At 43.3% G+C, this 22702-nt stretch overlaps 1 protein-coding gene across 4 annotated transcripts in view; it reads left to right on the top strand.

Moving 5' to 3' along the window:
- Positions 1 to 22702, top strand: part of Clasp1 (cytoplasmic linker associated protein 1) — a 237552-nt gene that overhangs the window by 98855 nt on the left and 115995 nt on the right. For all 4 annotated transcript variants that reach the window (XM_028771493.1, XM_028771491.1, XM_028771492.1 and 1 more), the window contains exons 9-10: positions 17579 to 17731; positions 20165 to 20238. In XM_028771493.1, the coding sequence (XP_028627326.1) occupies positions 17579 to 17731; positions 20165 to 20238 (227 nt within the window). The remainder of the gene's footprint in view (positions 1 to 17578; positions 17732 to 20164; positions 20239 to 22702) is intronic.

Here is a 22702-nt window from a genome sequence, read left to right as displayed (position 1 = left end):
AAACTCACAAATAGGCGGACCATTTGCTACCAGGCCGGCAAATGTGTTGAACTGTGACAAGAAGTCCTCTCCATAGCCTATAAAAGATTGCCTCTTGGCAGTGCAGTAGAGTAAGCCGCAGGGACTGCTGGTGTCATGTCCATGTGGGACTGAGGTCCTATACGCCTTCTTGTTTGAAGGTGTATAGTAGTTAGGGAAAGGGAGTTTCTTAAGGGAACTGAGCGTTGGTTTGCAAAATGAATAAGCTGTAAAGACTCTTATTATAATATGTGAGTAAAAACAGACAGAGGCAGTCCCCTCCCTGGCCGTTGTGAAAAACTCAGGGCGAGAGTCTAGGCTTTTATTTTGGAATGAGGTGGCAGTTGTCACAGTGCTTCTCCTGAAGAAGGTGTGGGAGGAGAGTCTGCTGATGCCTAAGCTGCTATGAGAAGGGCATTTTTATCTGGTACCGGATCACTGACAACATGACCACTGGGAAAGGTAGGCCCTTGTACTTTGGAAAGTGTAATTATTACTGTTGTATTGGTAAGTCAAGTAAACAGGACATTTTATAATCGTGTTGTTAGCTTACACCCATGAGTAGAAAGTAAAAAATGGTTGCTGTGAGTGTTATTTACGGGGAGGCTGGGGAAATAAGTCCTGCAGAATAGAGAAGTAAAGTTGATGACCTTTAAAGACAAGGAGGAAGGACACACAGAAGCAGAGGTGGCCAGAGGTCAGTCCTCAGTGGGTCTTTCGTGTACTTTTAGCTTTTCTGTGCTCCTTTATGTTCTTGGAATGTTGATTATGGGGATAAATCTATTTTTATTATCTAAAGCACTTGTTAATACGCTAAAGCTGTTTTCAGAAAGAGTCTCCTGGCTGGAAATGTCTGCATTTCTCCAGCTGCAGCTAGAAGGAAACCATAGCGGCAGTATGCTGTTACTGCCTTCCAGTCCCCAGGTGGGAAGGGGGATTCTGTAAGGTGACAGAAGCTGAGGAGAGAGACCACCCAGCATTTGCTGCTCACACACTGTCCTGCTGCCCAGCCTCGTCTTCCGTGGAGGATTTGCCCAGGCTTAGGCAGTGCTGAGAGGACAGGTGAGGCTCCAGAGAGAGCAAGTCTATGTTGACTACTGAGTGCGGCTGATGGTCTAGGAGCAACCTGTTGACTGGACTGCTGTCCTAGGGGTCACATTCCCAGCAGACCTAATCTATTGTCTCTGAAGGACATTTCTAGACCCTTCAGCTGAAGCAGAAATGACGCAAAGTGCGACACAGTGACCTGTGTTCATTTCTCTTCCACTCTGGGGAACTGGCCTCCTCTCAAGTACTTTGACACTGTGCTAATATTGCAGGGATCCTAAAGGGCACGTATGTCTATCTTGTTTGCATTTTTTTGTGTGCTACTCTATGTGTATGTGTGTGGGTATGCATATGAGTGAAGCCAGAGGTTGACTTGGGGGAGTGGGCTCTCTTCTTTCACCATATGGGTCCTAAGACTGAGCTCCATTTGTCAGGCTCAGCAGCAAGTGACTTTACCCACTCAGCTGTCTTGCTGGCATAAGATTTCTTCAACTAAGCCTGGTTTAGATGAAACTCAACAGAAGTTTTATTTTGACCGAAAATAGTCCTATTGGAAGAGGCTGTATCTCTTTTCATATTTTCCTGTTGATAATTTACTGGAGTAAAGCAATGATAAATTTCGTACCTTGTAATTGCCTCTTGTCAGGGTTACTGGTTGTTTAAGCTGTTTAGGAAATCAATACCTGGGTAGGAGTGTTAAATAATTCATGTTCCAAAGAGCCCTTCATTTGAGGGTTTGAAAACGTATTACTGATGATAATAGCATTTGCCTTGAGTTGTTGTATTTACGGGCTATTTTCTAAACATCAGGGCAAAATAATCTGGAAGTCAGTGGTTGGAGGCCTGGAAGGAGTCCTTACTAAACCTGAATTTAGCACAAAAATAACACTTGTGCTTGGAAGCTCCTTTCAAGCTACCTGCCTTCTGTTCCTGAGGTACAGCTTAAGCTGCAAATGTGATAGCAAACAGGGATTTGAGGCTACTTCTGGGCAGGGACATGTCTGAATGTCTGTCAGTCTGTGACTGATAAAAGAGAGGTTGACAGTGTGCACATGATAGCAACAACTGTTAGTTACTGTTTGGAATCCTCAGAGCACATTCTTGCACTTTGTTTGCTCTTTTTGTTTTGTTATCCTCAATAGGCAGCCCCTGAAGAGCAGGACTGAGGTGTCAGGTTTTCTGTAATTGTGTCAGTGTCAGGACACAGAAAACTTCACATTGCTGTCTGAGATCAGTTTTCCCCTATCTGGCATGTGCCCCTGTTCTTAGTCCACTGCTGTTATTAAAGCTGGAGTTATGTTTGCCCCTATGATTCTGAAACTATGCCATGTTCAGTAGCTGCTGCAGGGAATAACTCAAAAATGAAAGCATTAAAAAGGACAATAAAACAGGCATTGGAGCCAGCTGTGGTACCTCCTGCTTGAAATATTAGCACCCAGAGGAGGATATCAAGATCAAGGCACTGGCACTCTGTCACTGGATGATGTTCTGATGTGATGTTTCTGTCAGATGTTTGCTAAGGAGCTTTGGGGTTGTGAGGTAGGATGCTGCCAAAGGAAACTGTAATATGGATACAATGAGTTTAGTTTAGCAGCAACTTACTGTTATTGGAGGAGAGCATGTGGAGAAGATGGCCAGGGCTCTGTGAGTCGTCCACAGAGGCTGATTCCTGTATTGAATGTCATTACTGTAGTATGGAAACTTAAGCCACCAGGACTGTGTGAGGAAGGGAGACAGATACAGAGTGGTCAAATTGAATTTGATTAAATGTAGCTTATCTATCATAACCATTTCATAAAACAAGGGGCACGAACACCAATGAGAAGTAAGAGAGATACCATTTCAGAAAGGAAGATAGGTAAAACAAATTTAGCTTGTGAGAGGTGCACCAGTTTTCTTTATCTTCAAAAAAGTTGTGTTTTATTTTAAATTTTGTGTGTATTTACGTGTTTCAGTATGTGAATATGTGTATGTGTGAGTGTATGCACCCTTGGAGTCTAGAAGAGGATGTTGGGTCTACTGGAGCTGGAGCTAAAAGTAGTTGTGAGGTACTTTATATAAGTACTGGGAACTAAGCTCAGACCATCTTACGAGAGGCAAGTGCTCTTAACCCCTGAGCCACCTCCAGTCTCATTTCTCCTTATTTTTCTCAGTTTTCATACAGACTAGTGTAAATCATCTTTAAAAAATATTGCCTGTCCTTCAGGTAGCTTTTGGTGGTGGTATGTTTACTGTCTAGTTGACAGGTGAACCTGGGAGAGCAGGGCCTAAGAATGGAGTAGACTAAAGTCTTATGAAATAGTTAACTTTATTCAAGCATCTGACAGTTTTTACTCTGAAGGTTAAGAAGAGTCACATCAGTAAAGTGTATAATGACAAGGACAAGCCACATGTGGCAAAACCACATTTTTCCATTGAAGCTTCTGAATAACAACAGCTGGAGTAAACTCACTGCTATCTACTGCACATGAAATGGATCTCAAGAACAATTCTGTGTTTTGCAGCAACTGAGGTCACAAGAGTCTTGTCATGTTTTCTTGAGATTTTCTCTCAGGCACTTAGAATTCTCATACGGCTCCATTCTCAGACTGTGTTCTAACAGTGGTTGGATATGTTATATCTGTATTATGTTAGCTAAATAGAAAAGACCCAGGAGATCAGTAAAGCACATACATACGTATGTAGCTGTGTATGCAAGGGAGTTTTGGGAAGATTAAGTGAGGAAGAATGGCCCTGAGTGTGGGGTGCCATCCCATAGCCTGGATGTCCTGATAGAGTAGCAAAAGTGAAAAGACAAAGCCACTAGTGTAAGCATTTCTCCTCCCATTTCCTGACTTCCATGATGTGAGCTTTGCCCTATGGACTGAAACCTGCAGGTAAGGTACAGTTTTCCTCTGCATTTGCTGTTGTGTTTTGTTTTTGTTTTGTGGCCACTGAAATAACAGTAACATGATAAACATGACATTCTACCTCTGTGATCTTCCTCTTCCAATCCAGAAACCCATGGAAAAAGCACATGAAATGTCTTATTCATAATCTTGCTAGCCTTGCTCCTCAGAATGGTTACGGCCATCTGAAAACAAGCAAAGACACTGTGAAAACCTTGAGCAGGCTAGGGAGACTGTGGCCATGCATCCTGACTGGAGTTCTGGACAGAAAGGGCCCTGTCTGAGGACTAAGGGATGCCAGGCAGATTGTGCCACTGGGTAATGAGACTGCATCAGCCCTGGTGCTTTTGTCTCGAGTCTACTGAGTTCCTGTATGAGGTTGCTGTGGGGAAACTGGTGTGGGCTGTGTGGGAACTCTTACTTTTAGTAAGTCTGTAAATGCAATTCTTTCCCCAAAGTTTATACTACAACTGTAAGAACTGGTAAGAAGTGAGGGGGTTGGAAGTGAGGGAGTTTCTTTTTTCATGGAGAAGTGTGCCCCTTTGCCTCTCTCTAAGGGCTACTGAAGACTGAGGTTATTGAAGCCCAGATGGGACATGGGAAGGCTTGTCTGCACAAAGAGGAAATGGCCCACAGTGTAATCACTGCTAAGTACCATGAACATTTTGTTAGGAGACCATTCCCAATTTGGATCTGAGATTTCCAGCTCACTTGTCCTTGTGCCTGCTTAGTGGCTGTCTCAAAGAATTAGGTCAGTGTGGCCACACTGATAATTAGAGTGACATTCCTGAAGACTACAAGTTTAGATATGATAGCTATAGGGTTTAGGCTCTGACAGAGACTGTTATAGCACTCCTTTGGGGCAAATTCAAGGGTAAAATAACTACTGTGAAATAAAGGACAGATGCATACTTAATCTGTAAAAAGATATGTGGTGGTTCTTGTTAATATGTCTTTTCACAGATTGTCTTAGGTGTTTATGTTTTTATTTGTTTAAAACTTTATATTAAGCTTTCAGTTTTTAGTCATCCATATATAACCTGCTTTGTACCTTAACTTAAACTTGCCTCTTTTTTATGAATTATTAAAACTATAAGTCACATGCTTCTTTAAAGATGCACTCTCAGGCTAGAGAAATGGCTCAGTGGGTTCAAGTGCTTACTACGCAAGTGTAAGGACTAGAGTTTGGATTTCTAGAACCCACTCAACATCAGACACAGTAACCTAAAGCTCTATGGAGGGATAGAGGATGAAAGCTTGTTTTGGTTACTTTTCTATTTTTGTGATAAAAACACCTTGACCAAAGCCATTTATGAAAGAAATCATTTGATTTGGCTTATGGTATCACAGGGCCAGAGTCCACCGTGTTAGAACAAAGGAACAACCGAGAACTTGTAACTTGACTCTGAGGGAGGAGATGGTGGGGGCAGGGAGGGAGCTTGAACTGGGAATTGGATGAGTTTTTTTGAAACCTCAAAGCCCATTCCAGTGACATACCTCCTTCAACAAAGCCATACTTCCTAATTGGCATAAACAGTTTCACCAACTGGACCAAGTATTCAAATATATGAGCCTACAGGGGCCAATCTCATTCAAACTATCACAAAATGTTATTCGATGTATTGTTTGTAAGTCCAGTTTTGGGGACATGATTGGTTGTAGAGGAGGTCATCAGGGTAGATTCCCATATTTGAATCTTCAGAAGAGGGTGTGAGGAGGATCTGAGATATAGTAGCTCTGCTAGTAGAGTGCTCACCTAGCATTCATGAAGCAAATGATTCTGTACTACCTTGTTCTGGTGTTCCCTGTGTGCAGTTGATATGATTTGGTCATACCATATACTCAGTGCCTACCAAAGTACCTGAAGATGTAGCAGGTCCATAAGGAGTTTAAATCAGCACCCAAAGGGAGCCTGTGGCTTTCCACACCAGGTAACAGCAGACTCCCAGTCCTCGGGTAAATTGCCCTGCCTGGGTTTGTTTGTTTTTAGTAACTCAAAGCTTTACTCATTTCTTTAGAGCCCAGAAGAGAGAATCTCTTCCAGTCCCAGTAGGTTCTGTCTCCATCCCACCAGTTCCCTCGAATCTCTTGCCCTTTCTTACTGCCTTCAAGAGGTGGATTACCATCTAGAAGAGCATTAGACCTTTAAGAGTGGAACATACTTTTGTTTTGGACAAAGGATCTGAGGTGAAGTTCCTGCATGACACAAAGTTGACTTCTGAAGGAAGGATAGAAAGAACTTTGATTTTGTTTGAGGCAAGTCTCAGTGTTAACCTAGCACTGTGTAGCCCTAGTTGTACTGGAATTACAGTTATACACTGTCTCTTACCCTGGCTTTAGAGGGAAGCTTGGGGAGCTTTATAAATTGAGTATAAACTTTCTTACACACTGTCCTCTGTCATAATTGGACAATGAGGTTATTTGGGGAATTGCCTTAGAGGCTGGAAGATGGATAGCGAGTGTATCAATCAATACACTTGTGTCTGGCTAGGATGATGAGGATGTGGGGTGTGGTTGGTCCCTTGGTCTGTTTAGGCCAGGTAATAAACCTATGATCCTTGTGTGAAGAAAGGTATCACATAAGTCATTTCAGTAATTTTGTAACTGTAATTTACAAAACTCGTAAAGAATCTCTTTTACTGGATGTAGGACGATTATATATCCCCCCCTCTAGTACATATACTTGGAATCTCCCACTACTTGACACCCTCGAGCTTCCCTTTGGTAACTTCCCGTTTTTAGCCTGCAGTTGTATGGCCTTTACATGTGTCATGCATCAGGATGTCTGAACAGTTCTGTTAACAAATGACAGCAAGAAACCCAGTTTGGCTTGCTCTGGTACCTGGATGCAATCAAAAGAATTTAGAAAGCCAGCTTTTATGCAGGGTTGAAACAAGTTATTCTTGGTCTGTTACTGTTTGCTTTGTAATTATGTCAATAATTACAGCAGTGTGAGCCCTAGCTAACTGTTGAGTAGGCTGCAAGCTGATGCTGAGGTGCTGCTACACTTGCTTTACGCACATGTATGCTGTGGTTTTCTGACCACAAACAGCCGTCAGTTATAATACACAGCTTTTCAAATAGTTAGACTGAGAATTACTCAGACTTGAGTGAACATTGTTGTAAAGAAACTGACTCATTAATTGTTGAGTGGATAAAACAACCCGAAACTCTTCCATACTTACCCACAGCTGTTTATTAGAAAAAACCTTTTAGATTCTTAAATAATAACTTAGATTTTTGCAGGATTTGAAGAACATACCTCCAATCTCAGCAACTAGGAGTAGAGGAGTGGTGGAAGAAGGGGGTTTAGGATTTAGAAGTCGTTCTTGACCATGCTGAGTTCAAAGCTGTCCTGGGTTATATCTCACAGAACAAAACTCAGGATAGACAAGATGGCTCAGTGGGTAAAGGCATTTGCCACACAAGCCTGGCTACTTAGTTCCACCCGTGGAATCAACATAAGCCCACTCAATAAAGTTGCTCTTTGACTTCCACACAGGTTCTGTGGGGTGTGTGTGTGTGTGTGTGTGTGTGTGTGTGTGTGTGTGTGTGTGTGTTTGTGTGTGTGTGTGTTGTATACATATACACTTTTTAAAAAAGAACATCTTTTTCTTCTTTTTACTGCTCTGGCATCTTTTTCTCTGTGGGTCAGTGAAGGCTTATATAATGTTCATGTTTTCCTGGGAGGGACTTGAAAGTAGCTGAAAGTTCATATCCAGGGAGTGCAAGAATTGGTGTGAGTAGGTTTACACTCCCTTTTCTCCAGTCCCTGTGCAAGTGACTAAACAGGGTTGCCAGATACATGAGGACCATATTTTTGTTCCTGATGGGCTTGGTGTCTGGAGAGCTCACACAGTGCTGCCTTATTTCTTCCACACTCTTGCTCCCAGTGAATGGGTCCCAGTTTATGGCTCATAGAGGAGCAAGACAATAGTTTTATCTCTGACCTTGAACTTTAATCCAAGTTGAAAAGATGGTTCAGTGAATAAAAGAGCTACCTGTCAAGCCTGATGAGTTTGATCCTTGCTAACCATGGTCAAAGGAGCAAACCAACACCCTCAGGTTGTCCTCTAACCTCCCCCTGCATGTGCCCAACACACACACACCAATTAACAAAATGTTTAAAAAATTAAAAAATTAAAGTTAGACCCAAGAATGACCCTGAACAATATGGAACTAAAGACCTGAGGCCAGTGGGCCCAGAGCTCCATGGACTGAAATGCAGACAGAGGAATACAGACCATGTGATCACAGATCAGAGCTTCAGCAGGGAAACTTCATAGAGACACATGAGCATCCAGTCAAGACACAGGATGTCATCATGTTCATTAGCTCCCAAGCCCTTATACCACTCAACTGGCCAGGCAGGGAGGTTGTACTGGCTCCCTGTCTCGTATCCGTTAATGTTCTTTTTGCTGGTCCAGTACCATCATATTGGCTTTATGGTGTTAAGCAGTGGCCTCAATATCACCAACTGCTCTTTGTGACTTGGGATTTTGTCTTCAGTCCTCTGCTTCCTCTGCCTAAGGTGAGAATGGCCCCAGAGTTTCTGTATCTGTGCTCCTGAGAGGGCTGCTTTATTATCTCACAAGAGATTCCTTGTTCTTACACTTGCTCAGAAGTCATCTTGAGATTTGTTCTGTGTAGGTGCTCAGCATCACAGCCTAAGGTATCCCTGGCTTAAGCAGGATATGCATACATTTAAAAGCACCTGACACTCCCAGTTCTTCAGTACTGGATACAAGTAAAGCAGTGAGTCACATCATGGGGCCCTGAGGGAGCATAGAGGAGCCTTTCTGACTTCATCTGGCCTATTCTGTATAAATATACGTCACACTGGACATACCTCTGGCAAAGTGTTGCTACACATCTGTTCCCATACTGGATTTTGAATGCTACAGGGAACTGGCATTTCTTCCTTTGTTCCAACCCCTAGCAGAGTGTCTGGGAGAACAGTCACACACTGTAAAGAAGTGCTGGAGAGGTGAGGAAGAAAGATGCTTTGAGTGTACTGTTGGCTTCTATTGGCAGCAGCCTTCCAGTGGTGACAGATGGGCTAGGTTGGGGGTCTGGGTCCACCCAGCTTCATTACAACAGTGACAAAATTATTTCTTTGAGATCAGATCACTTCCAGAGAAGTCCTGTGCTGAGCCTTGAACTTCCACCATATGAGGGGATTGGGAGGAGTTTGGGGAAAATTTAAATGTTGATGCTATTTGGTTAAAACATATTCTTAACTTAGATTTTTTTTTTCCTTATAAAAGACATACTTTCTTGTGGCCATGAGAATCATCCTTGAGGGTATTCCAAAGCTTTGATACAAGGGTGGACATAGATCCTCTCCAACTGGAACCAATTCTTGGGAAGGTTGTGAGTGTGCTGTCCCATTTCTCAATAGTGTTCATGTATTCTTTCTGATATCTATCCTTAGATTAATTATGTGCTAATTAACTGTGTGCCTTAAAAAATAACTTATTGTGTAGATGTGTGTGCATATATGTGTGGGCACCCACAAGACCCAGAAGAGGGCATTGGAACCCCGGAAGCTGGAGCTGGTAGGGGTTCTGAGAGCGGAGCTGAGATGTAAGAGTAGCAAGTGCTGTTAACTGTGGAGCCGACACTGCAGCTGCAGCTTCCTGGTTGTGTGCCTTTTAGTATTTCATTTCATTTCATTTCATTTCATTATTTCATTTCATTTCATTTCATTTCATTTCATTTCATTTCGAGATGAGTCTCCACTATGTAGAACATACCGGCTTCGAACTCACTCAGATTTGCCTGCCTCTGACTGCCTCTGCCTCCCAGGCAGTGGGAATAAATAAAGGCACTACTTTGTCTAGCTTTAAAAGCATTTTTAAGGAGCATTGTGTTCCTAATTCTTCAGCAGGGTTGAGATTGTTTTGAATTGCTTCCTGTGCTTGCAGCATCACTGCTGAGTCCAAGTAGCTTACTTGAGAAAACCCAGGGGTACTGTCCAGGAATCCTGGATGATTTGCACAAAATCTCATGTAGAACGTATTTGTTGAGTTAAGTGGCACATGTAGAAAGAGGACAAACTAGTCACAAAACTGAGAATCAAGGGTAGGTGTTGCTCTCAGTCTTGGAACCCAAGCCAGACCTCAGTGGTCTTCACACCCATCAACCTACTCTTTCCTTTGCATTGCTGGTAGGTGGGCGCCCTGTTTTGTTGGCTTCAGCATCTCCAGACTTGCTTCTGCTCAGCTTCAAGTTCAGGAGAGGTTCTAGGATTAATTGCCATGATTGGTGGCATGGAGCCTTGCCTCTCTGCTAGGGCTGGTTTCTGTCCGCCAGGTGAGATGGGGCAGACCTGAGAGTAGGTGGGTAGCTGGGTAGGTGAAGCACCTGAGAACTGCTGCCAGCTGTCAGGGCAGGGCAGGGATTAGTGTGGTGCAGGTTTGCATGGGATGGATCTACAAGCAGATAAGAGCATTCCTCCCCAATTTTTTCAGATAAAGTAACAAAAGTTTACCTGTTTGTATTATTTTTCTTAAGATTTATTTTATGTTTATTTATTAGTGCTTTCTTTATATGCATGTATGTGTACCACATGTGTGCCTGGTGCATGTGGCAATCAGAAACTAGCAGTAGTCTCCTGTTTCCAAAGATGCACACAGGGGATGTGCCAGACAGAGTAGGAGACTTATGCAAAAACAGCCTTTGTGAGGGCTGGAAGGTGTGATGGGATATGTATGGAAGAGCAGCCCATCTTTGGGCATCCATTGTCTCTGCATCCTTGAGTCAGGAACGCTGAGTGTTTTCTACTTACTAGGCTATCTTGCTGTTTTCTTCCTGTAACACGGAGGGTGAGTTGAAGGCTGCCAGGAATCTCATCAGCTCAGGTGCCCCTGGAACAGATCAGCTAGTAGCCTTGCTTCAGAGAGCCATATATTTCCACCTGTAGGCTCCCCCTCAAAGCCTTCCCAAGCCCAAGAGGGCAGAAACGCTTCTTTCAGCCCTGGCCCTCCTGCAGATGAGTGTGGAACTACATCCCATATATTTTTTTCCGATGTTATGATTCTTCTGTGTGAGTGTTGACATTTTCCAGAGGAACCCAGAGCTTGCAATTCCAACTTTCACAGCCTCAATGTCTGTCCTTAGATTGAATCTCTGCTCACACCTCTAGTCACAGTGGCATAGGATGGTCTCTCTGACTATTCTTGTATTTTATTGATTGTATGCACTCACTCTCTCTCTCTCAATCTCTCTCTCACCTTTGTATGGGTTCCTGGGATCAAGCTCAAGTCTTGCTCAGCAACCACCTTTACCTGCTAAGACATCTTTCTTTCTCACCCTTTCTCATTATTTCTGCCATGTGAAATGTGTGTGGCGTGATGCCTCCATTTCTGCCTGGTTCCTGGTTAAGGTTCCGTTCTCAGGTAACTGTGCTCTGCTGATGTCTCTCCTTCTACTGGTTGGCATTAAATTCATGGATGACTGCATACTCGGGCCTTTTCTGTTTTTCCAGGATTCTTTCTGTTGTATTTTAAACTCATCTTTTCCCAGTAGCTCTCAGAGGCACACTATTTTGCCATGGTCTCCTACCATCAGGCAGACCTATAGTCTTTACTCAAGAATATCTTGAGTGGTCTTGCCAGGAGTGGGTTGCCGGAGGGCTAGGAAAGGGTTCCACTGCCACCCTGTGGAAACTTCTCAGCCTTTTAGAAGGCATGGTCCTAGGGCTATGAGAGAAGAGATGAGATTCAGGTGACTGAAGAATTGAAGATGGCTGGGACCCGAAGGCTTCAGTTAGCTTACTCCAGGTTCCTCTGCCTAGACTATCAGAGAGCAGGAATAGCTGTGGTCGTGTTCCCACTGGTGGCTGAGGATAGAATGGATCCTTTGTTTGGGACAGGCAAAGGTATGTTTCTGCAGGAAGATTTTCTGTGAGTAGCATACACTGCGTGGAAAACCTTAACCTAGTATGGTAGCAAAGCTTGCACAGTTAGCAACTCATGTCTACATGTTGGCTGTGCCTAAGGCTCTAGAAGCAGTTCCGAATTGACTGATGTTACTTAGCCAAACCATCCAGATGCTATCAGATGCCAGGCATAGTGGTGCATGCCTTTAATCACACCATTTGGGAGGCAGGAACCAAACCAAAACAAAACAAAACAGATGCTATCAGAGAGCAGTACATTGTAATTTAGTTAAGCAATACTGAAATAGTAAGAACCCAGGACTCTGCGTCTCTGTATCCAGGAGAGCTGTGGAGCCACTCTGTCACAGGTTTAGTTATACAAACAGCCTATTTGCCTTTTAAGGAGTGATGCTTTCTACAGATGAGACTTTCCTAGTTTACTGAAACTAGGCACCTTCCTGATGGTCCAGCCTCCCTCCCTCTCCTTCCTTCAGGAAAAGATTAATATTTTTATTCATTTAGAAATTCATGCATTATACTTTGATCATATTTACCTCCAGATTCTTTTTAAATCTGCTCAGGTGCATCACTATCTTTCCCCTCCAACCTGAGGTCCTATTTTTTTTTTTTTATTTAATAACCCATTAACTCCCATTTGTGCTGCCCATATATTTCTGGGTGGTAGGCCATACACTGGACCATGGTCAATGAACTCTTAGGAAAAATGACTCCCTTCCCATGAAGCCGTCAACTGCCCATAGGTCTTCGGTTAGGGGTAGCCCCCAGCAGCCTTTGCAACATTTGCTAATACTAGCCAACAGAGAGGAGGCCTCCTGGTCAGTACTAACTTGATAGCTCCATGCTGTGACTAATCTGTGTGGTGTCTTCTACCATCAAGTTATGGTGGGCAATCAGCAGTGATGGTGTGTGTGTGGGGTGAGAGTGAGAGACAGAGAGAGATGCAGAGAGAGAGAGAGACAGAGAGAGAGAGAGAGAGACAGAGACAGAGACAGAGACAGAGAGAGAGAGAGAGAGAGAGAGAGAGAGAGAGAGAGAGATTAATTAGGCCTAGTGGCCCTTTGATTTGTGTGCATGTGCGTGCACTCATATACATAGGCAAATGCTGTGGAATACATGGAGGTTAGAGGGCAGTTTGTGATAATCAGTTCCATATGTGTTCCAGGGATTGACTCAGGTTGTCAGCAAGTGTCTTTACCTGCTGAGCCACCTTGCCAACCCTTCTTCACATTTTTAAGACTTGGTCTTTCACTGGCCTAGGGCTGGCCGATTAGACTAGGCCATCTATCTCTGCCTCCCTAGGACTGGGATTAAATCACATACCACCACACATGGATTCTTTTACCTTTAGTGTGTTCTGGGGATGCATGTTACTGGTTGAGCCTTCTCCTCAGCTCCAACCTCCTTTAATTTGATTTTTAAGTTTTGAAAAGTCTGAGAAACTTAGGTTAAACTTTAAAAAACTATTTAGTTCAGTTTTCCAATCACGGACTGATATTTTTATCCCTAAGCACCTTCTCAGATCAAGTTCTCTGATTTAAAACACTGTGCCCTGCTGTGGATCTGCAAAATAAGTACACACTTTTCCTGTGTTCTTATGAATTTCCAGCTGAGACAGGAAGGACCAGTTAGTGTGCTGCTGGCTCAGGTGAAAACACTGACTTTGAAGTTTGGTGTCCTTGTTCCGAGTGCCTGTTGCTGCGATTTTACATTTCTCAGATGTCCTTTGACCTGTATGCTGTCCTGGATTCCAAGTGGTTTGAGTTTAGCAGTTTCTCTGTGTCCTCAGTGTGTTTGGTGGTAGACTACTACCACCTCTCCCTAATGGCACGTTCTTCAGCCCCTGTATCTCCATCTTGCCCCCTGTAATTAGCCCTTTGCCCTGCTAAGGGAACCAGATAAGTGAGCTGTTAGGTTTATCCAGAGGTGGGTAGAACACCACGTAGGGACAAGCACTCAGTTAAAGCCCTCGAAGAGTCCAGACACTACTTCCTCCGTTTCTTTCCCAGGAGGCATCTCCTCAGATAATGGCTATGATAGGTATACCTTCCCAGGGGTAATGAGCTTTTAAAAATATACCTTCTTTGAAGATAGAAATAGAAATACAACAGCTTTGTTTTCTTCACACTTTATGTGTCTTGTCTTCCCCAAACTTTTAGTTCTCTAAAAGTGTGTGTGTGTGTGTGTGTGTGTGTGTGTGTGTGTGTAATGACAATCTAATATACCAGTAGATAGCCCAATTATGGTTTCTGTAAGCCAACAAGTTACTTTCTCAGAACATAGAAGATATGAACATTGTGCGTTTTGTTTTTTAAATTTATTTCTTTAATGTGTATGGGTGGTTTGTCTTCATATACATATGTATACTATGTGTGTGCCTGGTGCGAAAGGAAGTGAGAAGAGGGAATTGAATCCTGTAGAACTGAAGTTAGAGACAGGTGTGAACCAGCATGTGGATGCTGGGAATCCAGCCTGGGTCCTCTTGAAGAAGGCAGTGTTACCAGCTCTTAATTTTAACTTTAAATAGCCTGTCATCTGTGTAGAAAGGAAAAAAAAAATGGAAAGAATAAAAAATGAATCAGATCTGAGGAGAAAGTCTTACATTTTCATGTATTTTTCTGCCTTTATTTCTTTATGTAAATCCAGTGTTCCAACTACTCTGCTTTCCTTTGGTCTGAAGATCTTCCTGTAAACTTTCCTGGAAGAGAGCTGCTGGGGACAACATTTTATTTTTTATATCTATATATTTTGCCTCTCTTCTTGATTTCAATTTATTTTATTTATTCATTTATGCATATATTTATGTGTGTGCGCCCATGCCATGGCACATGTACATAGGTCAGAGGACAACATGGGGAGGTGCTCTCCTTCACAATATGAGTCACAGAGTGGGAAGCCATGTTGTCATGCTTGGTGGCAAGTTCCTTCACCCACCAACCCACCCTGCTGGTCCCTGCCTTTATTCCTAAAATGTCTTACTGGTTTAAAAACTACATAGTTCATTTCTTTCACCATTTTCCAGATGTACTTGTGCTTTCTCTGACCAGGACTCTGTGTGCTCCATTCTCACCTGGTGCCTGTCCTCACAGAGCCTGGGATGCACTTGGCTCTCAGACTTTCACTGGTTTTAAGCAATTGCGCAGTGGCTGTCCTGGTGTGTGTCCTAGTTAGCCTTAGTTGCCAACTTGACACAGCTATATTCATCTGAAAGGAGAGCCTCAACTGAGGACATATCTTTAGGAGACTGTCTTGCTTTTTAATTGATGTAGGAGAGCCCAGCCCACTGTGGGCAGCACCATCCCTAGGTAGGCAGTCCAGGGTTATATAAGAAAGCTAGCTAAGCAGGATCCTGAGCGAGCCAGAGTGAACCAACAAGCAGTGTTCCTTTCTGGTTTCTGCATAAGATTTCTGCCTTTTCCTACCTGACTTCCTTCAATGGTGGACTGTGGCCCACAGTATAAGAAGAAATAGTTTGCTCCCTCAGTCGCTTCGGCAGAAGTCTCATCGCCCCAGAGTGTTTCATCGCAGCAGCAGCAGCAAGGAAACTAAACCGCAAATGTCTTTTCTGTGCTGTGTCTTTGTTTGTTTTTCTCCTTCCTGAATCTGTGTGCATATTTTCCTCATCAAATAAAGATCTGACTCTTGTTACTGATAGTTTTACAGCCCCTACTGCATCCTGCTGGGAGTCCATTTTCATGTTTTTCTGTCTCATAATACTGTTTCTCTCCCTTCTTTTTTAAGTGTATTTTGTTTCTTTAATAGTGATTGAATTCTGCTGTTGTGTGTTTAAGTTCTCCAACCTGCTGGCATCAGGTGCCCTGGAGCTATAGTTACCGACTGCTGTGAGCAACCAGCTATGGGTGCTGCAAGCCTCTAACCCTTGAGTCGGTTCTCCAGTCCCTGCAGCCTTTGTCGTCTGATTGTGCAGTTCTTACAGGAACTTTGCAGATGACATCTCATTCGAGTATATTTTATGCTTTTAGGAAATCACTGTTACCTGACTGATAATAGATTACCTTTTTATTTTTATTCACTCTAAGGTGATTTTAGCATCCTAAATGACCCACACTTGCTACATAAGTCCTTGGAATTTGATACACAAGCTTTAATTTTGCATCATTAAAATGTTTACAGGTAGAGCTGGAGAGATGGCTCAGTGGTAAAATGCTTGCTGCATAAGCCTGACACCCCGAGTTCATTCCCCAGTCCACAGTGGAACGGAGAACTATTTCCAAAAGTCATCCTCTGACCACATGTGCACCATGACACGTGCGTGGCCCCCCCCACAAAAATAAATCAATACATTTAATCAAATAAATTGAAACTGTTGATAAGTAGGTTGAATTTTAAGAACCATAGATAATGGGGTTTTTTTTCCTCTTAAATTTTGAATGCAACCAAGGAGATAATAAACCTTGCTGGTTTGAAGGTTTAAACATGCATAGTATAATTTTTTTAAAAATCAGCTTCATTAAAGGAAGTGAAACCTAGAAAACGTACTTTTTGCCAGTCTGTCTAATTGACATGTTTGTAAGTGATAATTTAATTCAGTGTCAGCAGAGGTGTGGAGCAAGATAGGCACTTGAGTTTCTAGGGAAGTAGACATTTATATGGCTTTTCAGAAGTTAAACTTAGTACATTAGTAAGCATTTTCATGCTGATTGACCAAGTAATGTGGCAAACTAGTTATTGGAAGGTGTTTGTTACAGTCTTATTTCTTTCTTTTCTTTTTTTTGCATTTATTTGTTTGTTTACTTATTATTTTTTGTGTATGTGTGAGTACATGCTCACAAGTTAGGTGCCAAGGTGCTCCTGTGGAGGTCAGGACAATTTGTGTAGGTTAGTTCTTTCTGTTTGTGATATGGGTTCTGGGGATCCATCTCAGGTCATTAGTGGCTCTACTCACCAAGCCATCTGGCCAGTTTACAACCATGTTTCTGATAGTGAGATATTACTCAGCTAAACTGCCTGACAGTTGGTGTCTTGGTGGGGTATTTCCACTCACAAAGTACCTTACAACCATTATAATTTGCTTTATGAAAAATATTCCACCACATGGGAAAAGTTGAAATACTTCAAGAAGTTTTATTGTTCAGCTGTTTTTCTTAAAGTGCATTTCACCATGTACGGTGGAACACACTGGTAGTCCTAGCTCTCAGGATCATGAGTTTGAGGCCAGCTGGGGCTACAGAGCAGGGCTCTGTTTAGGGAGGCGACTGAAAAAAAAAATGGGGCTAGGGAGACTCAGTGAGTAAAAGCCCTCGTGGTACAAGTGTGACAACTTGATTTCAAAGCCCCAGAACCCACATGAAATCTGGACAGACAGCATGGGCCTCTGTGATCCCAGCACTCCTGTGTGGAGGTGGGGGCCAGAGACAGCCATTGGAAACCACAGAGAGCACTCCTATCAAACAAGGTGGGAGGTGAGGACAGACACCTGAGACTGTCCTCATGTGTACCCTGTGTGACTACATGTTCATATTACACACACACATCCACACAGACACTAAAAAAACCATGCATAGAGAAAGGGTCAGATGTTTTCCACATTGCAGTGGGAGAATGTTCTGACTCTTCTAAGGTAAGAAACGGGCTTCATAGGCTCATTCTAAGCTTTGCCAGGACCTTACTTCCAGATGCAAGCCAGTATTTTCAAGACTGATTGTTCTGTGTACAGGTGAAAACATACCGTTTTCTAACAGTGGCTTCTGTGCTTCCTTTTCAGATAAAAATTTTGATGATGAAGATTCTGTGGATGGCAACAGGCCTTCTTCTGCCAGCTCTTCATCGTCCAAGGCTCCATCAAGTTCCCGGAGGAATGTTAGCATGGGGACCACCCGTAGGCTCGTGTCATCCAGTCTTGGATCTAAGTCTTCAGGTAAGAGCATATCCTGTATGGTGTTCTGGGGTCCTCATCAAGAGTGCTTGCCTACTGTGTCCCTGTGTGTGCACATTCTTGCTTGGCCTGCTGCTGCTCTGTTGATGCTGACGAGCTGGTGATCCTGGCTTAAGATGCTGGGTACTCACCACGTTCTTGGGAGGCCAGCCAGTCAGACAGCACAAAGGAAAGCACAGCCCCAAGATCAAACACTGGTTGTCGTCTGGATCCAGCCTTGCCTTGACCATTGGTCTTTTTACCAAATCTGTTAAGACCAGAGCCGGACTGAAATCTTGAAAATATGATTTGTTCATTCAAGTAGCATTTTTCCTTGTGAAGACCAGTGTGAGTGTTGGGTAAATAAACGTGAGGAGACCAAGTAAGATGGCTCAGGTAAAGGCACTTAATGCACAAACCTAGTGAAGACAGTCAGTCCTTAGAAACCTCCTCCCCAGTCACTTCTTGTCTCAGAAGTTTTTGTATACCTCTGACAGCTGATTTTGCTGTCATATTTTAAGTTTACACTCCAGTTTCTTACTCTTTACCTCTAAAACATCATGCAGCCACTTGCTTTAAAGCCATGCTCACTGATGGTGCTGTGTCTTGGAGTTGAGGGTAGGGAGGTGGGTAGAATCCCACAGTGGAGACTGGACTGCCTGCAGTAGGAAAGTGCTGGGTGACAGAAGGCCTTAGGAGTGCTGCTCCCTGGTGGTCTGTCCTGGAATCACAGGGTCTTGACTGGATTCACAAGGCACCGCTGCCCTCTCCAGTCCTGCCAGTCTGCACTGAGAGCCCTGTTGGCCACAGGAAGGCCTGTGTTTCTGTGCTTATGTTTGTCGTTCTTCTGAGGATTTGTGAGTGCTATTAAATATTTGTTGTTGAGTTTATGTTTATTTAACATAAGCTTCACTATTTTTAAAAGTTTATTTACTTTTATTTTATGTATATGAATGTTTGCTTGCATGTGTGTGTATATATCTGGTTCCTGCAGCCCAAGGTCCCTGGAACGGGAATTACAGATGATTGTAAGCCAGTCTGGGTTCTCTGCAAGAGCAGCAAATGCTCTTAACCTCTGAACTATTTTCAAGGGGAATATTTTCAGTGTTTCATTTACCTCCACTGTAGCAGGTATCAAGATTGTGTGTGTGTGTGATGTGGGGTGTTTGTGGGGGTGGGTGGGGGTGTGTGTTGTGTGTGTCTCTCAAATGCACACATGTGTACACATGCACACATGCCCTGGCATGCTTGTGGAAGTCAGAGGACAACTTGGGAAGTCAGTTCTTTGTTTCTATGTTGTGTGTCTCAGGGAGCAAATTCAGATCGTCAGGCTTGGTGACAAGTTCATTTACATGCTGAGGCATTTCACCTGCCCTACCATTATCCCTTTAATGTATTCGTCTACTCTCAGTCTTCCCTTGAATGATACCAGTTCCATAAACAGAGAGGATAAGATCGTTCCTGCATGATCCCACGACTGCTTTGCTGTCCATCCCTCACCCCCAGCTCCTCGGGCGTGTCCACTGATGGCTGATTTTGCCTTCAGTCCTGTCCTCATCCTTCCTTTGTTTAACACCATAGTCCTGATTGCTGTAGATACTTTTCAGATCCTGTGGTCTCAGAGGCTACTGCTATCTGCTCACAGTGCTCTATTCACATGCCAAAGCCAAAGGAGGGTTGACGGCACACCATAGCCCATGATTGACATCCATCGGCTTTGCTGCTGCCTGGGCTGTCTTTAAACCTATTTTTTGTTTTATTTTCTCTAGACCCTAACACCAAGTTAGGTGTCTAATAAGAAAATAGTCAGGCTAATCTATCTCTATTAGCCACTCCTGGGGCTTCAAGGATGACCACAGAGCCCAGTGTAAAAACTGTTTTTCATGGAGCACAGTAAGACGAAGTTGTCATGTTGGGTTTTGCATTAGTAAACAGGTGTAATGCTCCCTGTGGCAGCACAGAATAGTTAAACTGTCTCAGGGTAATCAAATACACTTTGCTGCCCATCGTTTGCCAACCCTTCTAGAAGTCTCCACAGTGCCAGTTTGCCTTCAGGCTTTCCTTCATTTTAAGTGTACAAAGCATCTTATCTTAACACAGCTCTTTGGGAGAAACTTGAGCTGATGACTAACTTCCACTGAGGTACTAGGGGGATGGCTCAGCAACGAGAGTGTCCGCTGGCCTCGCAGAGGACCAGAGCTGGGTTCCGGGACTGCTTGTAATCAGCTCATAGGTTCCAGTGCCCTCTGGCCTCCATGTGCACCCATACACAGTGCGTGCAATTACACACAGATGCAAACTTATACACAGAATGAATCTGTTTTTAAGTTTTAAACATTCCAAAATATAATTTCAGTTTTGTATCTTTGTGATTCTGTAGTAGACGTTTTTCATACAGTGTTCAGTTCACATTGTCTTTGTTTACTTTTTTAACAGCTGCAAAAGAAGGAGCTGGTGCTGTGGATGAGGAGGATTTTATCAAAGCCTTTGATGATGTGCCTGTAGTGCAGGTGAGTGTGGGTCTGTGCTGCCGTGAAAGTCAGTACAGTGGCTCGATAAGTGGCTTAGTGCTTTAGAGCCTTTACTGCTCTTCAAGAGGACTGGATTTGATTCCCAACATTCATATTGAGATGTTCACAACTTCCTGTAACCCCAGCTTCTGGGTGTAATCACACTCTTGTAGCATCTGCAGGTACCTACAAGTGTGCCAGACACATATAACACACACAGAGGCACACAGGAGTAAAAATAGATTTTAAAAGTTACGATTTTTTTTAATCAAGATGGAAATCATCTTTAGAGTTTATTTTTCAAATATGTCTGTATGAGACAGCTTTATGTTACAGCAGTGAAATGCCTGTGGCAGCTAACTCTATAAAGAGAAAAGATTCATTTAGCTCATAACTTTGGAGGCCCAAAATACAGAGTATATGGAGCAAGCTTGAGAACCACACCTTGTCCATGTTACTTCATGGTGCTGGATAGATGGCCCTGGAATAACAGGCAACTCCTGTCAGACCAGCAGAGAGAGGACAGGGAGGGTCAGCTCAGGCTTTCATAACAACCCTTCTAGAGTTGTCTCCCCAGTGACCCAAGGCCTTAAAGAGCCCACTGCCTGTAGTCACACCACCCAGACTCCTAACCTTTCACACAGTGGACCTCTGGGGACTCATGTCCAAACTCTGACACCACTGGATGCAGAATCTTTACCTTTCAATGTGGAAACTGAAACTATCCAGGCTATACGAGATCTAAGGTGCAGATGGGAAAATATGGGGGTCCTGTAAATTACAACAAGATCAGAAGTCCTGGTCCCCTTTAATGTCTCTGGAAAAGTAGGAAGGATGTTACTGTAGAGTAAGTTTGTCAGGTTACAGAAAAGAAACAGTGGTGATTAGTTAGAACAGAAGGTAAAGATGCATATTTAAGAATTTTTTCTTAGTGTATCTGGTTTTATGTGGAGGTCCTTTATCCACTTAGATTTGAGCTTTGTACAAGGGGATAAGAACCTCCACATAAAACCAGATACACTGAAACTAATAGAAGAGAAGGTGGGGAAAAGCCTCGAATACTTGGGCACAGGGGAAAAGTTCCTGAACAGAACTCCAATGGCATATGCTCTAAGATCGAGAATTGACAAATGGGACTTCATAAAATTGCAAAGTTTCTGTAAGGCAAAGGACACTGTCAATAGGACAAAACAACAACCAACAAATTGGGAAAAGATCTTTACCAATCCTTCATCTGATAGAGGGCTAATATCCAATATATACAAAGAACTCAAGAAATTAGACTCCAGACAACCAAATTACCCTATTAAAAAATAGGGTATAGAGCTTAACAAAGAATTTTCAACAGAAGAAACTCGAATGGCCGAGAAGCACCTAAAGAAATGCTCGGCATCCTTAGTCGTCAAGGAAATGCAAATCAAAACAACCCTGAGATTCCATCTCACACCAGTCAGAATGGCTAAGATTAAAAACTCAGGTGATAGTAGATGCTGGCGAGGGTGTGGAGAAAGAGGAACACTCCTCCATTGTTGGTGGGACTGCAAGATGGTGCAACCACTTTGGAAATCAGTCTGGCGGTTCCTCAGAAAAATGGACATAGCATTACCCGAGGATCCAGCTATACCACTCCTAGGCATATACCCAGAAGATGCTCGAACATATAATAAGGACATATGCTCAACTATGTTCATAGCAGCCTTATTTATAATAGCCAGGAGCTGGAAAGAACCCAGATGTCCTTCAACTGAGGAATGGATTCAAAAAATGTGGTATATTTACACAATGGAGTATTACTCAGCTATTAAAAACAACGAATTCGAGAGGTTCCTAGGTAAATGGATGGAACTAGAAATTATCATCCTGAGTGAGGTAAGCCAATCACAAAAGAACACACATGGTATTCACTCACTGATTATTGGATATTAGCCCAGAACCTTGAAATGCCCAAGATGCAACTCACAGGCCACATGAAGTCCATAAAGAAGGAAGACCAAGTGGGAGTGATTCGGTCCTTCTTAGAAGGAGCAACAAAATACTCAAGGGAGCAAATATGGAGACAAAGCGAGGGACAAAAACTGAAGGAGGGGCCGTCTGAAGACCTTTCCACCTGAGTATCCATCCCATGTGCAGTCACCACAGGTAGATGCTGATGTGGAAGTCAGGAAGTGCATGCTGATAAGAGCCTGATATGGATGTCTCCTCAGAGGTCTTCAAGAGTCTGACATATTCAGAGGCAGATGCTCACAACTAGCCATTGAACTGATCATGGGTTTCTCAATAGAGGAGTTAGAGTGAAGACTGAAGGAGCTGAAAGGATTTGCGGCACCATGAGGAGAACAATAATACCAACCAACCACAGCTCCCAGGGTCTAAACCACCAGCCTGGGAGCACTTAGGGGGGGATCCAGGGCTTCAACTGAATATGTAAGAGTGGAGGGCCCTGCTGGGCATAGGTGGAAGAAGA

The sequence above is a fragment of the Grammomys surdaster genome, unplaced genomic scaffold, assembly GCF_004785775.1.
Source record: "Grammomys surdaster isolate TR1022 unplaced genomic scaffold, NIH_TR_1.0 208, whole genome shotgun sequence".
Classification (NCBI taxonomy): Eukaryota; Metazoa; Chordata; class Mammalia; order Rodentia; family Muridae; genus Grammomys; species Grammomys surdaster.
The sequence above is the reverse complement of the archived record's forward strand: the minus strand, read 5'-3'. Positions and strand labels throughout refer to the sequence as shown.